Source organism: Haplochromis burtoni, unplaced genomic scaffold, assembly GCF_018398535.1.
Source record: "Haplochromis burtoni strain Fernald_Lab_line unplaced genomic scaffold, NCSU_Asbu1 Contig_54, whole genome shotgun sequence".
Classification (NCBI taxonomy): Eukaryota; Metazoa; Chordata; class Actinopteri; order Cichliformes; family Cichlidae; genus Haplochromis; species Haplochromis burtoni.
This window is the reverse complement of record NW_024582415.1, coordinates 839,519-858,726: the sequence shown is the minus strand read 5'-3', so window position 1 is coordinate 858,726 and position 19,208 is coordinate 839,519. Positions and strand designations below refer to the sequence as shown.

Genomic DNA, 19,208 nt, shown 5'->3' with positions numbered 1-19,208 from the left:
ACAGGATTCCTCTGGGCTGGAAAAAGAGATAAGAACAGAGACGACAGGAAAGGAGACCAGCAAAGTGACTTTGGACATTTGACAGTCATTTAAATTAATTCTTATAATTCACGGACTAAATCAGGCAATGACGTTTTTACAGAGAAATATTAGAATAATATTGGATTATAATGCAATGCAAAGGTTTTCTCAAAAACTAAATATTTTTTCTTAATGCCTTAACTTTCTGTTTTTATTTAACTAGTAAAATAATGATGATAATAATAATAATGATGATGATAATAATAATAATAACATATACAGCTATTAACAAATGAAACCGCTAAAATACATTTTTTTTAAGCCTAGTATGTTTTCTACTTAAAATAAGTATAAATCTAGAGTTATTTAACCCAGCTCTATTCCTTAACTAAAGTGAAAACCTTCTTGGTAGAAAATATGGTTTTTAAATACCTGGCAGGTACAGAAGCTATCCATTTCAATTTCTTCTGTCTCTTTACATAATTCTCAGACACTTCATGTTGTCGGGTTTTGTGATGATCATGCATCACAAAGCCTCTGGTTTCCTACACTTCCTGAATATTTCCACTCTGCAGTAAAACCACTTACAGCTGATTGTGGAATATCTAGCAGAGAAGAAAATTTCACACACTGACTTGCTGGGACTGTAGTATCCATTTACCGTTCGACCAATTCTTTTACAAATGTTTGTAAAAGCCGAGAGTTGTTTGATTTCATACACCTGTGGTAATGGGACTGAACACACCTGAAATCAAAACCACATCCAGTTTTGCCTTGCATTATTGGTCAAAAGTGGATTCATTACAATGATACTGTTTTGTTCTCTATTGTGTGGACACTCCGGAAACCCTACACATATTCCATATGTATGAGGACTGATGACATGGATACTCTAAGACACATCACCTGTGGTGGCCACGCCCTACCTGCCATTGTAGCTATATAAACACTATGCATGCGTGGCTTCTTCAAATCCCTGATTTCCAGATAGTCTAGCATACGTGTGTGTCACCTTACCTTGCCAGAAGAGAGCTGGTCCCCATACCCCTCTCAGGGATTGCTTTTGTCTCTCCTACACAGGCCGGTGCAAAACTTGGCACTATATAAATAAAATGGAACTGAAATTTTATTTTCCAACGCAAAATTTGACCTTGTTGGAAGTTATGTCAGACTTGCCAGAGAGTAAAGACAGGGGGAAAGCGTGGTGTGGATAATTTTTGTCTGACTTCCAGAGCTAGGGGACTGGGAAAACCCTGCACTGTGGGAGAGCTTAGTTGCCGTTCATTTCCACCTGTTATAGACAAGAAACAGCGTAACATCCAAAGCTTTTTAGGCAAACCTGTGTGACATTAAGAATATAAGGTGTGACTTGTGCCCCAAGTGCATGTCCCTCAGTCATAATCGGCACATTTCACTGATGGATTAGGGCTAATCCAGGGGGGCACAGCTGTTTAAAGTTGTGGAATAAAGGTGCCTATGGAGGAGGGCCATGATAATTGTGTTCACTGCATAGAGCCAGACCATGCAAGCTAGCGCGAGAGAAATCTATATGGTAACTTCCAACGTAGCCAGAAACCCTTTTTACAACTATATGCCGTAACCAACATGTCTCGTTTCCATGTTTAGCTCAGGAAGTAGAGGTCATCAAGTGATTGGGAAGGTTGGGGGTTTGATCTCCGGCTGTTCCAGTCTGCATGATAAATATCTTTGGACAAGATACTGACCCCAAGTTTCTCTCCGATGCAGTATGAATGTGTGTGAATGTGTCTCAATGTTAGATAGAAAGCACTTATGTGAGAAGCATTAAAAAATCTGCTTGTGTAAATTGGAGAATGAGGCAATTTGTATAAAGCACTTTGAGTGCGCAGGTAGAAAAGCACGATATGAGAACCAGTCCATTTACCAGTGTTCACTTGTCTGGTGTTAGTTTTCATGTCTGTCTCTTTTCTGTTTCACTTTCAAAGTTAACTTTGCTTGCTGTTTGTCCTTACCCGATTCCCTGATTGTTTTCACCTGTTGTTGATCATTCATATATCAATAATTTTCTGTTTAATCCCTGATCAGCCCTCCGTGTGTGCTCAATCCTCCCTCTGTCCTGTGCCAAAATATATCACATATTCCCCTCTCTTGCAGCCCAGCTTTTTCCTTTTTTTTTTTTTTTTTTTTTGCTTTTTTGTATTCTTGTCTAAAGAATTTATTTATTTTATGGGAAGTTATTTTAATATTTAAAGGCTTGCTTTTGGTTTACCATTGTGCCTGCAGTATCCTGCATTTGTGACAAACTTAGGTTTTAAACTTGGGAATTACTTTGTCCCTCTTTGGGGTGATACTCCCACTGGGTTTAAATCTGGGACTCTCCACCATTTGACCTTAGAACTGAAGAAGCTTCTCGGATGAGAGGTGAAACGTCTTCAAGCAACTTAAAGAAGTCCAGACGCTTTTCTTTCCAAGCTCCTTAGACTACGATGACCTGGATGACTGAGAACCTTCACAGACATCTTGATTACTTGTATGTTTTTTATTCAACTAAATTTTCCAGCATTAAAATTATTTCGTTGGAAAAATAATATATCTGGTACTGACCGTTTCCATATGCAGGAGATGTATTTCTTTTGGAATTACAGCATTTTTGGTCTTACTCAATATATAGTTTTCCCTAACAACATGAGCATTTGTAAGCAATAGGAGAGTATTGAGGAGGCCAAAACTTTATTGGTCGTTATTAGTAACTTACAAATGAGAAAATTCTTAATTTCCAATTGTTTTACAAAGGTATGAGGTGGAGAGAGTGTAATACTTTCAGATATAATTTTAATAGCAGTCATTTGCATTTTTATATTAGGTAAGCTGGGTTTAGTTGGACTTTACGACATGCCTTCACACAACTGTGCCGTTCATGATTCTTCCTTCTCATCTCCATGTGTGATGATGTAGCAGAGAGACTTGTAGTCAATGTTTCCAGTTGGATCTATGGGAGCGAGAGCGAAGGCCTGATCCACCTGTAGGTTTATAAAGAGAAAGTTTGTCCACTGAAAATATCTTATAAATTACACGAGAATCTGTCAAAAACAAAACATTAAAGCTGAAAACACAAACCTCCTCTGCTGTGAATTTATCAGCCTGATTCATCAGTAGTCGTCTAAATCTAAATAAAAATAAATAAATGTTAAAGGAGAGGAAAAATAAGATACTTTAATGCAGTGGTCTCCAACTCCAGTCTTTGAGAGGTACTATCCTACAGCTTTTACGTGCATCCTTGCTCCAACACACATGAATCAAATAAATGGCTTGTTACCAGGGCTTTGCCACACCTGATAGCATACTAAAGAGGTAATTCCACATGCATCTAAAAGCTGCAGGAGAGTAGCTCTCGAGGACTGCAGTTGAAGACTGCTATGGGCCACACGGAACAACGTGAAAGCTAATTGATAAGATTTCTTACTCATCCTTATTAACAAAGCCCGTCCCATTAGGATCAAAAGGTTTGAAGGCTGCTAGTATGGTGTCTTCAGGATCAGTACCTGGAGGAAGATCAAATATCATCATCCATCACCTGAAAGCACCTCACAGGAATTTCAAAGATCTCTTTGGACATCTGTAAATCTCTCACCACTAAGTTTCTCCCCAAAAAGTGTCAGAAATACAGTAAAGTTGATGGGACCCTTCCCTTCATTCAACATTTCATCCAACTCCTCCTCTTTGACATTTAGCTTCCCTGGTACACAAAAACACACAGAGACATGCCAATGTACATTTACTAAATGCAGTAACAGTAGCAGGTCAACGTCATTACAGCTTTCACTTATTGTAGTTTATTTGCTATCAGTTTATACCTATTTTCCCACCTTTGAAATATTGAAAAGATCAAATGTTGGAAGTACAGAAATTACCCAGTTGTGCATAAGTTTCCTTCAGGTCCTGTTTTTTGATAACACCGTCTCTGTCTTGGTCAATGCAACCAAACGCCTGTAGGATGAAGAACAAAGAATATTTCAAATGAAGTGTGACACAGAACCATTTCTCAATTTTGAAAGCGTTTTATAATTAAAAAATGTTTGTTAACTTTTATCGAATAACAAGTTTAGAGACTTACTGTCAATACTTTTAGGAAATACTCAAAAATAAGTTTGCAATAATACATCTTTTCCAAGATCATTTCCCCAGGAATTTAAAGGAAGTGGTGTCATTAGCTGGTACTTTACCTCCTTGAACTCCTGTATCTGAGACTGCTCAAACATGGAAAAGACATTTGAGGAGGATTTCTGTCCTCCCCTCTGTCTCTTGTTGGAAGCTTTCTTGCTTGCCTGAGACAAAGAAACAGTTACTCTTATACATAATCCTATAGAGGGCACAGTACGTAAAGAATGTTTTTAAATGCACAGCATTGACAATTTTGCGAAAGACTTCTAAAATCACCATAAAGACTAAAAACAGTGACTCCCTTACCATGTCTGAATGAATGAAGGTGGGCTCCCAGCCAGGCGATGATGCTAGGTGGGTTTTATGTATAGCCTGTGTTATCTTATCTCCTACCCTCCTATAATAGACTGCCATGGATAGCTGAGACCCTTACATGGTTAAAGCTGTTTCAGTGTGTGGCTGAATGGACGTGATAAGTGTGAAGCACACAGGATTCCTCTGGGCTGGAAAAAACAGATAAGAACAGAGACGACAGGAAAGGAGACCAGCAAAGTGACTTTGGACATTTGACAGTCATTTAAATAAATTCTTACAATTCACGGATTAAATCAAGCTCTGAAGTTTAACTTATGATGGAGGTTTTTACAGAGAATAATATTGGATTATACTGCAATGCAAAGGTTTTCTAAGAAGTTTTCTGTTTTATTTTCTTTTTCTTTTGGTAATGATGTTTAAATAAAAATAACTATTATTAATATTAATAATAATAATAATAATAATAATAATAATAATAATAATAATAATAATGTAATTGTTAAAAAAAACAGTATATTTTCAAGTTAAAATACTTACAGGTACATTAGGTATCTGTCTCTTCTTTCTCTTTGTGTAATTAACACTGATGTATTTAATAATACATATGAATATACGGACAAATGTTTTGGGCAATACACATGCCAAGAAGCTTCTGGTGCACAGTTTTCCTGCTGATGTAAATGCCATAGGAGGTTTGTATATCTAGGAAGGAATATCCAGGAGTGAAGAAATTTTACAAAGTAATCTATTGCAACTGTAGTATCCTATTACAGTGCCGTGCTCAAACTCAGTGTGCTCTTTAAAACAACCCATTCTTTCACATATGTTTTTAAAGGCAGACTCTGTGGCTAGGTGCTTGATTTTATACATCTGTGTCAATGGAACTGAAAAAATGTTAATTGTGGCCCGATATCTTCCACGATATGGATATCTTTTCTTCATATAGTGTATTCATTATATTCCTTAGAACATTTGAGCAGACCTGTCAATCTGTTACAATACATGCTACATTTACAGGAAGGATATTATATTGATGTTTGGTAGTTCTTATTTCATTAATATGACATCAGGACGACTACCTTCAGTTTTGATACATTACACTGATGTTGTTTAGTCCTTGAAGGTTGGAATGTCAGAGAAGAAGAAAAAAATATTTTTTTTTGCTGTGCTATCAAAAATAATTGATATTTGGTGTTGAAAATAAAAACAGATTCATTTGAAGTATTATAGTTTATTAAGTACTTTTATTTACAGTTAGGTTTATTCACATCCAAAGCACATTTAAAGAACAACACTATACTAGGTAACACAGTAACAAAATTTGTAAACATAACATTTAAATATACAATACCAAAGATATATTTAATTGCTCACAAACAGGAATTACACAACAAACTAATAAACTTGATTTAGTTATAATTTACAGCCGTATTTACAAAACTGGCATTATAATACACTGTCATCAATACTACATAAGTCCTTCATGAAATACTCCCATCCACACAACCAGACGGAGGTGACACAGAAGTATGAATCTTAAACAGCTCTCACACTAACGTCTGTCTTATGTGCAACAATCAACGTTCAGAAAGTTCAGAAATTATGGATTTGCTAAAGCCTGGTGGGATACTACCAAGTGCAGCCTCTAATAAGAGGTTGATCCATTCTTGTCTTTACACCCTACAACAATAACCAATCAGTTTTCTTACAAACAGCCTGTAGTAAGGGCACATCAGTGGATTTCATAAATATCCTCCCATCAGAGTTCAAGCTTTCCTCATCACTGCGCATTCAGGAGACTGATCAGTGCATAATTGCCCTTAATCCGCGAACAGATTTGTAGCCATTTTACAGGCCACTGCTGAGATAAGAGCGGCTCCACGACCGCTCCCCTCCTCTGACTGGATGAAGGTGATATCAGAGTGAGGTGTTAGGTCCCTGACGACTTTGTGGAACCTGTCACGGAAACTGAGACATACAAACAATTGGTCAGAACAATCTTCTCATCCTAATTTCTCTCACTTCCTCTTGTGTCTTTAGAACAGCTATCTAATAATTTTTAAGTTTAAGACACAAAATCCCTATACATAAATGTGTTTTGAATCTTCTACTTTCTGCTTCTCCTGTTCACATTCGACTGTTTCTTTCTTCTTTTTTTGGAGAATTGACTTTTTCTTTAGAGGAGGTACATCTAATCTCATACGATCAAATTTGCTTATATATTTAAAAGGTTTAATTAAAGTATACACTATTCAAAAGTCTAAGAGCATTCCTTACCATGGGTGCAACTTGTAGACAGATCCATCGATGCCCACTGTGATCTTCATGGCTTCCTCGCTGCGTCTCTCCCGCATCAGGTTGATGACACCAGCAAGCCCTGCGGCGCACATGTGAGCAGAGCGAGTGGAAACACTCTCGCAGACCAGACGCACAATGTCACAGTCAAGCTCTGAGGGCAGAACTCCCAGCGAGGACAGGATGTTGTAGATTTGTTTTCTATCCCCAGTGTCACTGTAAAAAAAAAAGAGAGAGAGAAACATTTACAAATTCAGCTTCTAGAGGCACAATGCAGAAAATGTAGTGTGTTGAAAATATATTTTCTTTCATTTCTGGTTCCACTAAATATATAAAATTTAATAAACGCCACATGTTTTCATCACATAGACTATTTAATTTTGTCCTAATGAAATATTCCATTGATAAACTCAAGTCATGATCTGTTACTTTCTTCCATCTGTTCATATGCAGATGTAATGCTTTCAGGCATAACAAATAGGATCTTTTGTCATATTTTTAATTAGCAGCATTCCTTTTTAAAAAAATGTTTACTCAGCCCAGGTTAGGATACTCACCTCTCCACCTGTGAGACATAGCGTGTCTCAAAGCTTCCACGTGTCTTCAGCAGCTCTGAGGCTTCACCATTAAATAGCAGGTCTTCATTTACAAGCTTCATCATAACAAGCCTCACCAGTTCACCCATGTACTTCCCACTGATAAGCTTCTCATATCTGCAGGAGATAAGGGGGGAAAAGAAGAGAGAGAGAGAGGCAATTTTAATGACAGGAAAATATTTTATGGGAGATGTGAGGGAAAAACGAGGGCTAAACAGGAATGATGTGTGTCATAAAACACATGAGCAAACAACTGTGACTGGTTGGGGAAAGAATGACAATGGGTTGGGAAGGCGACGCCGAAGCTAAAGAGGCTGAATGAGGTTGAGCTCTCTGCAAAATCTCTGCATAAAAGGTAAACAGCCATTAGGCTAACAGTTACTGGCAAGCAGCAGCAGAGATAGATGATTAACCCGACGTCCGCTTCATTGAACTCATCACTGACGTATGAGGGCTCTGGCCATTTACTACCATCCTGAGGAAAAATAGTGGGTAACTAAGCAACTGCACAGAAAGCTCAGGTGAGGGTCAGGTGAGTACTACCAGACAATGATAATGAGTTCAGAAAAAACATGTAACATGTTGTAAATGACTTAATTTACACTCCACGCCCACCACTTTAAGCCCTTCAAACAGGTGGCAGCCCTGACTGCACGTGTATTCAGTAGACGTTTGAAAATGAAAGAGCTGTGTGACGTTTATGCTATATGTTTGAACTAAATATAATGTTCTGCGTTTACTCACAGCTGCTGTCCGGGGTTAATTGAGGCTTCGTCCACCACTCTGTCGTACTCCAGTCTAAAGTCCTCTAGCTCCCCGTTGTCTCCGAAAGCCCCCCATTCTGTGTTCACACACATCCGGCCCTCCTCCCCTTCAACCAGCTCCACAGTCCTCATTTCCTCCATGTAACATGCATTGCAACCAGTACCTGGTAAGAAAACAGACCCACAAACATTATATGGATGCTCATTTCTGCAAGAGTCTAGATATGAGTCAGACTTCAGGCTGGTTGCACGTGTGCATTTACAACTTCTTACCAACAATCATCCCGACTTCACAGCTGCGATCTTCATAATAGCAGGAAATCATCGTGGCAACTGTGTCATTCACCATGGCAACCACATCCATCTCAAAGTCCTGTGTGACGATACAAATTTTTAATTCACAGAATTAAATTCAACCACTATATCTACAGCTGTACTTTTAAGAAGAAAGAATCCTATACGTCCACCCACCCCTCGTCTCTTGATGGCGTCTCTGAGTAAACCCACAACATTGTTCCCTTCTGCACCGGAGGCCTTGAAGCCTTTGGTCCAGTTAAGCAGGATTCCCTGTGATGGTAAAAAAAAAAAAAAAGAGAGAAAAAGTAAACTTTAAATGCATGACCTTTATTATACAGTGGTTTATTTATTATACCATCACCTACCTTAAATTAACATTACTAATCTTCCTCTTTCCTTTGTCCAGAATATTCACTATCCCTTTGTGTTTTAGTCTCCACACCACTCAACCTGAGCTGTCCCTCTAGCATACTCATTTCTAATCGCGTCTTTACATCTTAAACTCTGCCACCTCCTGTCTATCCTGGTTTTTTTGGTTATTTACTTGCATTCCTGAACAGAAAAAGTTGACTGTTATACTGTTTGTTGGCTCCCATTTGGGTATAAAAAGTGAAATCATCTCTGCTCTTCATTAATTTTTAGTTCTAAAGACATTTTGAAAGATTTGTAAAATGTTTGTATAAAATGTTTGTTTTCTTGTTTTTATGACAGGTGGTCTAATAAATAAAGAACTGTAGATAAAAAGCTTCTACAAGTCCAGCAAATAAAGGAATTGTTAGAGGTAGAAGGGTATAAGAGTAAATTCACCCACCTTGTCAATGTCCTCATGTCGTACTGGAAAGGAGAACGTGAAACCCAGAGGAAGCTTCTTGTGCTTGATGTGGTGTTTGTCCAAGAAATCTGACATACACTCTGCTATGTAGTCGAATAGCTGCAGAGATATTAAAAAGTTATTTCACAAGAGTAAAAAAAGAAATGCTTGCTTCTATAGATAAATCGGAGTATTACTAACCATTTCAGCAGTTCCTGTCATGGCATCTTCAGGAATGGAGTACATTTGGTTCTTTGTTTCAACCTTGAAGCTCCTCTCTTCGTCTTCACCCACTTTCACAAGCATCACACGGAAGTTTGTGCCTCCCAGGTCCAGAGCCAAGAAATCACCAACCTCTATTGGGAGAAAACACCATACATTAGTCTTTCAGTGCTACATTAAACTTAAGTTCACATAGGAAAGACTTCATCTAAACACTGGCAATCCTCTCTTTCAGAAGTCATGACCCACCTGATCCTTCAGGGGTGGAGCAGACATAAGTTGGAAGCATTTTAACGCTAGCCTCTTCATGTGTCTCCAAACGCAATCCTCTCTCCATTTCACGCTGCATCCTCTTCATGATCTCTTTCAGGTCTTCTTTATTCAGCCTGAACTCGGACAGGATCTGGTCCACCTGCATTCAGAGGAGAGATGAAGTAGGTGAGAACCATTTGACACCATATTATAAACACCGGACAGAAACTTTAACAGGAACAAAAGAATCACAGCACTGGAAATTTGCTGACTACAAATCTTACCGCGATGACTTTATCAACCACAGAGTCGTAGCTATTAGGCAACTTCACCATCTGGTCGAGTTGAACGCTGACACAAGGCATCTTCACAGGCTTAACCAAAAATTCGCTTGCGTGTGTTTTTAGGAGTTTGGTGAGTGTGAGACCACCCAGTGTGTGTGTGCAGAGTGAGTGAAGTGTGAGTACCACTGAACAATCCTCTGCTGCTTTTATTCTCAGGTGAAGGGGGCTGGACACACCAAATCCTATCGCCCTCCCCTTCCCAACCTCACCCCATCTGGCCAAAGAAGTGCAAACATACACAAACGCCCACATGCACACAAAGAGGTATAACCTCTGGGCAAAGTTATAAAATGGTTTGACCTTGTTCCTCAAGATATATTTCATGACGTGTTCATTTTATTGCAAGAAGACAAATTTTAACTTGTTTTTTTTATTGGCATAAGATTTTTAGTGTTATATTTTCTATTGTGTTATATTTTTTATTTAGTTAGAAGGTTTTGGGTTTTGTTTTGTTTTGTTTTGTTTTGTTTTGTTTTGTTTTTGCTTTTGCTTTAAATTCAGTTTAGTTTAGTGGTTCGGCTTGTTTTAGTGTTTACTTGTTGATTTTGTTGTATTGCTATTGGTGATATTTTGCAGACTTTTATATTTAAAAGCAAGATGATGCAATACAACAACGCCAGCAGGCAATCACATAGACGTCTGCATTTATTTAAATGGCTTCGTAAGCAGTAGTAATTGCTTTAATAGTACAAAATCTTTTGTTAATTTTTATTTCTAAGTCTAGTCTAGTTTTAATTTTACTTTTGACTGCTGTGTTTTAGTTTAGCTAAAGTTTAGTTAGAGTTTATTATAATGACTACGCTGATAGAAATAGTCAGATATGACATTTTGCCTTTACTCTATTTCTACAGAGGCTCTATCCTGGCTCAGTATACATTCATATTTTATTAATCGGTTATTTAAATACATAATCACAATAAAAAAAAATTTTATTTAATAAACATTAGGGCTACCACATAATTTTAATCTAATTCTGATTCTGTGATTCTGATTTTGAGCACTGAATATGTTTTAATGTTGTTCGCCTTTACTGCCGTGGTTTTCAGACTTCACAAAAAAGCCTGAAAACTCTCAAAAAACGCATTCTTGTTAAATTAGATCATAATAACATCACAATAAACGTGATCTCCCAGTAATATTATGTGATTTGTTAAGTTGAGGAACTCACTATCCATTAATGTTAAGTTTTAAGTTTTCAAGGTTATCTGTTACTTTTATATACGGAATTACTTTTAGCCTCAATCTACTTTAGAATGCATTTTTTTTAACATGACATGTCAACTAACCCTGTGGCCCAAACTCATAATTGATTTTTCTTTTAGAAGAACACCGTGCACAGCTATGGGGTTGCTCAATGTTAGACCTGAAAGATACTCTTATGTTTGCAAAACTGCAAACATGCCGAAATTAGAAATAAAAAGGGTTGAATGACCTCCAAAACTTAAAATAGCACGCCAGAGGTGAAGGTCTCCTCTGCTTATCAGCTCCAACAGTTTACCTGTCCAGAGGTAAGAGCTTTTTTTAGCTCTGACCTTTTTCTCTAATAGTTTGCTGGACCTGAGTTCAGGGTTTTTTTTAGTAATGGCCTTGATTTTTGAAGGATCAGCATCAGTACTGTGAGATAAGTAAACCCAAAGAATGCGAATGACTTACTTTCAAGTTTGAATAGTCATTAACTGTGCATGTTATATGTATTTGTTGCTTTGGTATAACTATACAATGCTTAAAAATGAATAAAATAAAAATAATAAAATAAAATTACAACTTGTTTCTATCAGGTGGGATATCTGATATGTTTTTAAACTTTGGTCTCTTACATCTGACACATTTCTTGAAAATCTTGTCAAGTCTTGTCTTGTTACGTCTTCCCTGATGCCAGATATAACCTCTAACAGACTTCTTTACCAAAGAATAACTTCTTCTTTTTTTAAATCAAAGTGGATGGTCTTCTGATGCTGAAAGCAAGATGACATTTGCATTCATCTGTATGTAACATGAGGGAAAACATGTCTTGATGTATGCTCGATCATCCAGGTAAGGAAATCCCAGAAAGTTGATTCTGTTCATCTGGACGTAACGTTTTCAGTGGGAGAGACGTTTCGTCACTCATCCAAGTGACTTCTTCAGTCTCAGCTGAATGCAGGTTTCCCAGCAATATAAACAGTACATTTGCATAATGAAACTAGCACCACTGATAAACAATGGTTGGAAAAAGCTGCAGTCAGTTTAGACTTAAATAGTCACTTGGATATGTGATTAAATGTTTCTCCCACTGAAAACACTACGTCCAGAAAAACAAAACTTTGTGGGATGAAGGAAAACTAATTTATTTTACTGCAGTGGTCACACACTACACTAAATGCAGTTACAACAAAAGCTAAAAATGTTACACAAATATTGCTATTAATACCTAAAAATCATAACTATGTTTACAGTAACAAATCTGTGCTGGAACTCACTGGATTCCAGCTGGCTTGGCCGCAGATTCTCACCAACCTCTCCTTCACAAGAAGTTGCTGCACTGTAATACTTTTAACTGTGAAGAAAAATTTAGTGCGTCTTCTTTCTGCTGCCTTCAAGTGTCATTCAACTGAGCCAAAGCCACTGAGGAAGCACTAATGTGTTTGTGATGTGTCTGATTTTTACTTGATTTTCACCAGCTGGTATGTGTTTGACTGATTCTAATAATAAAACAATATGATATTTTAAAGGGGGGGGGGGGGGGGGGCGGGTTATAATGCTGGGCAATGAAATTGTTAGAAGCATGTTGTAACACGCACACAGTTTGTTTAGTTTGTGTCCATTTACAGGGAGAAATTGAATGTGTGCCAAGTGCTTGTCAATAGATGATTATCCAGTTAATTTAACATGTGGCCTGTTTGCACAGAAGCCTGCCTGAATGGATCTCCAGCTGTCTCTCGCAAAGTAAACTTCAGCGACTGAAGCAACTGTGTTGTTCGATTACACGAAAAGAAACACAAAGATCTGTAGCGTTATAGTGTATTACTACAAACTGTACATCAAGGACAATTCATTTGTTTAACCATGTTCATCAAAAAATTAGTGCAAGGAAATGGAAATATTTTAGCTCCGTCTTATCCCGTTTTCTGTATCCAACTGTAGCCATGATACAACAGATACTTAGAAGATAGTCATGCATTTATTTACCTTTTGCCATTAATAGTCCATTTATAGTTTAATATCATATCATTGATATCAATATCATTGAATTGAGAACTATACTGTAGCTATACCCTTCTTCTAAAAGTCAGTGCATCATGTAATATGGCAAACACAATTTGTGACTTTTCCTGTGTACCTCTTTAGTTTACTGTCATGATTATGCATATATTAATCTATCTGGAATGCATCTGTTCAGAAATTTATTTGATCACATTAAAATTTTGCAGATAGCTAGATTTAAAAACAAACAAAGAACTACTTCTTTACCTTTTCCATCGTATGACAATGATGATTAAATCCCAAGTGTCCTGCTGACCATTAGTGTTGGAGGTGGAGGTTCCCTCCCTTTAGGAGTTTTGATGATTCCTAAGTTGTTGCTCCTATGGTGTTTTGCCTCGGCATAGGTGCATGAAAGGCCCAACCATTATTATGTCCCCAGCATTTGGTCTACATAATGCTCAGCAGCAGCTTGAAACCACATTTACATATCTGCAGTTTTTCTACTTTCAAAGTTGTAAACAGAAAAATAAAATCTGCAGGCGTCCTAAATATCTTAAATAACTTTTGGAAATTTCTTCATTCTCGCAGATACTTTTGGCGAAAAGTATAAAAACAAAAAGAATTTGTCTTAACTCTTACACACAGTAAACTCAAACCTTCATTGATAAATAGCCTAAATTACATTCTAAAGAATATGTATGGGAAAAAATGTAGCATTAATTTTTGCTATCTACGTATGTATTTACTTATTACACACATAAATGCTACATATTTTAAATATTCAAACATTTGTTTCTAGGCAAAAACCTATGGACGTCTTCATTCTTGTTAGCGCTTCCAGTTAATATCCACGCAATGAGTATGCCATCCAAGAGTCAGTTAAACAAGAACAACAAGACAATAAATTATCCAACCAAACCTTTGTCGCATTGATAAATCCTTACATCTTTAAGCAAAAATGGAGAAAAATATGAAAGCAACCTCCAGTTTGTAGGCAAACTTCTCACTGACAGTATCTCAACTCAAACAAAATTAGTTCCAGGAAAAGAAACCTCATTTCTCCCTTCAGTGCAGCTGACGATCATCAGATTCACCTAAATACTTACTGGTTTCCATGCCAATAGGATTTCAATGTATCACCAAGGAAATGAATAACAGGCTCACATCTGACATGGAAAACACTTACTTACACTGAGTTAAATGCCCAGGAGGAAATTGCTAAATGGAGCAAGATTACCAGAAAAAACATGAATTGAGGTTGCCATAAAACAGCTGAATGTTAAAATAGTTTTGGGGTTTTTAGGGTTGTTGTTTTTTTGTTTTTTTGTTTTTTTTTTTGTTGTTGTTGTTTTTACAGATTAAGGACATAATAATAATAATAATAATAATAATAATAATAATAATAATAATAATAATAATAATAATAATTCTACAATTAGTATAAAAGCACATTAAATATCAATAAATATGGTTGAAATGTTGAAACATATCACCATTTAAACCAGTTATTACAATTTCATAATCCTGCTAATCTAAACCGATAAAAATGAGATTTGCTGCATCCAATAATGTACATAGTACCTTAGATGAAAAATAAATATGATCCGTTTAAGACTGACTGTTATCCATCCGTGTGTCTAAGATTTCCCTCCGTGTAAATACGTTTATATTAGGTAGATATAATATCGCTTTGAATCTGGCAACCAACCGGAACTATTAGCACAGCGGTGTGCGTGTTTACAGCGGAGTGAATGTCAGATTGCACCGTTTGGGGACCGTGACGTGGTGATTGGTCACTTTAAGTTCATGTTAAAAACTGTTAAGTTAGCGCTAACTATACTGTGACTAGTTTGGTGGACGTGTTTCGTGCATACCCACGAGTTTTATTTTAATACGGAATTTGACTTTTTCTGTCTGCTTTTACTGGAATCAGACGGTTTGCGATAGTTTTAGCTGGTAAGTTAGCCGAGGCCTGCCTTAGAGTAGATAGCACCTAGAGCTAATCTGATTAAATTTTGTAATTTTCTTGATAAGTTTAAAACTTGAATCAACTTCTTTGCAGTCTTTGCTTTTCGCCGTCAGTCAGCCTGTTAATCCCATCTGTAAGGAGGGAAAATTGTTAATCTAAGATGACTATGGCTGAGAGTAAACAGTTAGCCTACAAGCTTTTATCTAGGCGGCGACTGCTTTTGCTGCGAGCTTCACATCGTTGAAGTTTCCCTTTTTTGTTAGCAGGGAAGCTAGTTAGCTGAGCCGGATAAAGGATAATGCTCTCATGTGATTGTTTTTGTGTTATCAGGACTGTGTAACTGACACACGAACCGGTGGCAATATGAAGCTCTACAGTCTCAGCATCCTCTACAAAGGAGCGACCAAATCCAATCTTCTCAAAGCGGCCTACGACCTGTCCTCCTTCAGTTTCTTTCAGCGCTCCAGGTGCGTCTCACTAACGAAACGAAACAGTTTTTACTGTAGTTTACTGACCCGTGCCTCACACATCACGGGTAGTATTTATTTCACTATTTTTAAGTGTTTCCTTCTCTACACTAAGTATTGCTTTGGTTTGTTTAGCATTCAGGAGTTCATGACCTTCACCAGTGCCTTGATTGTTGAACGAACATCTCAAGGAACCCGTGCCTCTGTCAAAGAACAAGGTAAACAGATTTAGTGTTTTAGGTGTGGCCCTGTGATGCAGTGATTAGTGCTGTTGCATCAGAGAGGACCCTACAGATTCAGGGTAACCTTTTGCCAAGTATCCTCTTACAGTGGTATTGGTATAAGAGGTTGCACATTAGCCGCTTACATGGAAAACTAAAGACTATCACAGATCTCAAAGGACGAGAAAAATAATTTGATATATAACAGTTGTTATTTGTAATATCATAAAGAAATGACTTCCTGCAGTGTCCTGTGTCACAGCAGGGCAGAAGGAGATTTCTGCTTAAAAGTGATTTGATGTTTGACAGGGAAATTGTGATGGGGCTGTAACATGTTCTCTGGCCTGAAAATGGACCTTTTAAGTCAAGTTTAAACAGTTGGAGATAATAAAGTAAAATGTAAGCTGTCTCAAAACAATGATGCTAAACATTTCCTTGTTCCTGGAGTACACAGACTGCTTTTCCTCTCTTCAATTTCATGCAGGCTGAATCATCATATCATGTGACATGGACTTTAACAAATGTCATTACAGAATTATGCTTCATAATCAGTGTGTGTTGTTTGTTTTTATTTTGGGAGTCTTATGGAGAACATTTTGCTAAGTTGTATTTTAATAAGGTTTTTTATTCTTTGGCCCTTCTTCAATGCACCAGTAAACACAGTAGTTTTCCTGTACAATAAGATCGGGTGAAAATTGTTCTGATAACAACACACCTTGCTCCTTTGTTTTGTTTTTTTCTTTTCAGAGTACCTGTGCCATGTGTATGTGAGAAATGACAATTTGGGTGCTGTAGTCATCGCAGATACTGAATATCCACAGAGAGTCTGTTTCACATTGCTTGACAAGGTGGTTTATATATTTTTTTTAAAAAATATATATATTATGAGACTTGTTGTTGTGATTTCAATATTGACATTGTTTTGTTTTGTTTTTTAGGTATTAGAGGAGTTCTCTAGGCAAGTGGACAGTATAGACTGGCCTTCTGGTAATCCTGACACCATTAACTACAAAGCCCTTGACATTCACCTCTCTAAATACCAGGTCAGTTTGGTTTACTTCTCAGAATTTATTTTAACGAAAGATCTGATAGTGTATGACTGCAACTAGACTGTTTGTGTGATTTTAAAACGATATCAGAAGGACTCCATAATCACCAGATTCTCACATCATTTGGCAGAATTTAGTTGTATAGTGCGAAATGCATCTACTTGATAGCTGGTTGTATTTTTGTATTTATCCACAGAACCCCAGGGAAGCTGATGCAATGACCAAAGTGCAGGCAGAGCTGGATGAGACAAAGATCATTTTGGTAAACCACCGTTCATACATAAATCAAAGTAGAAAAGTGTCCACATTAATTTATACTCAAATTTTGCATTGCATGAGAACACAGAAAGAGATGATGGACTCTTAAAAAAACTTTTTAATACATGCTTTCAATTACTTCAGAAATCAGATGTGTTCATAGTTATTCCTTATCCCTCTGGAATGCAGATGGAAAAGCCATCACAACTTATACCTTACTAAAACTTAGGAATGAAGCACAAAAACGCATTTTTTTTGTTCCTTTTACATTCACATTTTTATGTTCTTTAGACATTTATTAACTTCTCTGGAGTTAGACATACCCTGGGTATGTTGAACTCGCTTCATAGCATAGGGTCCAGATTGGCAAGGATTGGAAAGGTTTGCATTTGGACTTTATGTTATCCTGTCATCTGACAAAATGTAATGGATTGAAAGGCAACTTTCTCTTATTAACTGCAATTTTTTTTTAACCATATTGGGCAATCTATTTAACTAAAGCCAAGTTGTAGTGTTTCTGTTGTTTCATAAATAAATATTTTGTTGTCTGCAGCACAACACCATGGAAAGTCTGCTGGAAAGAGGAGAGAAACTGGATGATCTTGTGGCAAAGTCGGAGCATCTGGGAAACCAGTCTAAAGCCTTCTACAAGACTGTAAGTTTGAATGACTCACCTTATTGACATTATGCTAAATTTCAAGACTGTGCGCTGAATTTACTAAGCAGGGCAAATTATTTGCATATTTGTTTGTGTTTAACCTTCAGGCACGGAAACAGAACTCTTGCTGTGAAATCATGTGATGTCGCTGCCTCGTCCTTCTTGGACATGCCTCTCTATCTCTGCCTTTCTGCTTTTCCTACAACTCCCATCATCCACCTGCCACCAGCTCTCAACCAAGACAGTTCAGGGGCCGTCAAATCCAAGATGGGACACCGAGAAGAGAGCAAGAAAGGATGGCCAGTCTGAAATGCGACCTCTGCGGATTGTGACTGATGGGGGCTGAAGGAGTGATGGGGTTTGGTCAGGGGGGAAAAGTAACATGAATTATTTTTAACCATTGAAAAGGTAAACATCTGTGCAGTTTTTCAGTACCAGCCGGAGACATAAGTGTGACGTCGTGTATTGGTGATGTGTCGTTAAAATGTCTTCAAACCATTTAATGTTATTTTGATTGAATCAGATCTTGACTGTCTGGTCTCCACTCTTAAAATTCGAAGTAGTATTAACCATGGTTGTGCTACTGCTTCATGGCAACTCTGACAATCCCACAGTCTTATCTCTGTTCATTCGGCGTGTCAGCATTGCAGTTCAGTCCTTCTGTGCCCACAAGGTGGCCCTGCTCATTCACTTTATGGTTTCATGAACCTCAGTGCTGAGGTCAGTAGAAAAACTCTAAAATGAGCTAAGACAGCAGATTGCTGTTTTGACATGTGATAGCTGCTTAGACAGAGATTTTTAAACTTCTCTTCTGTACAGGGTTCGGTTACATAATTTCTTTCTTGTTGAAATCGTTAACATTCCCACTTTGGATAACTGCTTTGTTAAGTGATGATGAAAATGCTTGAAGCTAATGAGAAGTCGGAGATTAGATATAAAATGTATAACGATGTTTGCCATAGATGCAGCCTTATTACAGTGACTAACATGAAACCCGCTGCCGTGTTTGCACTCATTTACGATGTGTACCGTAGCCATGCTTCCATACTGATATCCCACACACAACACTTAATCAGGTTTTTGTGTTTAGACGACTTGTACATCTGTCTGTAATCCCTCTGGGATCACTGGCATTTTACCACTTTTTTTTTTTTTTTTTTTTTCTGACAATGGTGATTCTGGGTAACCTCAGGTGCTCATGCACTCTCTGCCCTGTTTTTGTGTGCTGGTCAAGTTTTGATTAAATTAAGTTTAAAGCGAGAACAAACAATTGTTGACTAATATTTTAGACCCCACTTACTTTAAGACACTCCATGACCGACGCGGTTTGACTAGAGGAGCTTTGT

The 19,208-nt window shown here is 37.4% G+C and overlaps 3 protein-coding genes across 5 annotated transcripts in view; 1 reads left to right on the top strand and 2 right to left on the bottom strand.

Moving 5' to 3' along the window:
• myl7 (myosin, light chain 7, regulatory) overlaps nucleotides 1-4,590 on the bottom strand; it is a 7,061-nt gene extending 2,471 nt beyond the window's left edge. The window contains exons 1-7 of one of the 2 annotated variants that reach the window (XM_005924437.2): nucleotides 4,468-4,590; nucleotides 4,224-4,325; nucleotides 3,912-3,987; nucleotides 3,632-3,736; nucleotides 3,464-3,542; nucleotides 3,118-3,166; nucleotides 2,976-3,020 (exon numbers count right to left, since the gene is read on the bottom strand). In XM_005924437.2, coding sequence (XP_005924499.2) covers nucleotides 2,976-3,020; nucleotides 3,118-3,166; nucleotides 3,464-3,542; nucleotides 3,632-3,736; nucleotides 3,912-3,987; nucleotides 4,224-4,325; nucleotides 4,468-4,575 — 564 coding nt within the window. In that variant the 5' untranslated portion in view covers nucleotides 4,576-4,590. Of the gene's footprint in view, nucleotides 1-2,713; nucleotides 3,021-3,117; nucleotides 3,167-3,463; nucleotides 3,543-3,631; nucleotides 3,737-3,911; nucleotides 3,988-4,223; nucleotides 4,326-4,467 lie in introns of those variants that run through there. The other variant, XM_005924436.3, reaches the window with a different exon arrangement.
• A 1,110-nt stretch (nucleotides 4,591-5,700) lies between these two features.
• Nucleotides 5,701-10,200, bottom strand: gck (glucokinase (hexokinase 4)). Its single transcript, XM_005924435.3, has 10 exons — nucleotides 9,998-10,200; nucleotides 9,711-9,873; nucleotides 9,441-9,595; nucleotides 9,240-9,359; nucleotides 8,603-8,698; nucleotides 8,405-8,504; nucleotides 8,112-8,295; nucleotides 7,329-7,484; nucleotides 6,754-6,987; nucleotides 5,701-6,444 (listed from the first exon to the last, which is right to left on the bottom strand). Exons 1-10 carry the CDS (start codon nucleotides 10,076-10,078, stop codon nucleotides 6,297-6,299), a joined length of 1,437 nt encoding a protein of 478 aa, XP_005924497.1. The 5' UTR covers nucleotides 10,079-10,200; the 3' UTR covers nucleotides 5,701-6,296.
• A 4,773-nt stretch (nucleotides 10,201-14,973) lies between these two features.
• On the top strand, nucleotides 14,974-19,024 carry ykt6 (YKT6 v-SNARE homolog (S. cerevisiae)). 2 transcript variants are annotated; one of them, XM_005924433.3, is made up of 8 exons: nucleotides 14,974-15,196; nucleotides 15,540-15,676; nucleotides 15,812-15,894; nucleotides 16,645-16,745; nucleotides 16,836-16,940; nucleotides 17,143-17,208; nucleotides 17,758-17,859; nucleotides 17,970-19,024. In XM_005924433.3, exons 2-8 carry the CDS (start codon nucleotides 15,573-15,575, stop codon nucleotides 18,003-18,005), a joined length of 597 nt encoding a protein of 198 aa, XP_005924495.1. In that variant the 5' UTR covers nucleotides 14,974-15,196; nucleotides 15,540-15,572; the 3' UTR covers nucleotides 18,006-19,024. The 2 variants fall into 2 exon arrangements, with proteins under 2 accessions (XP_005924495.1, XP_005924496.1); XM_005924434.3 differs by having other exon boundaries at nucleotides 14,975-15,025.
• The last annotated feature ends 184 nt before the right edge of the window (nucleotides 19,025-19,208 follow it).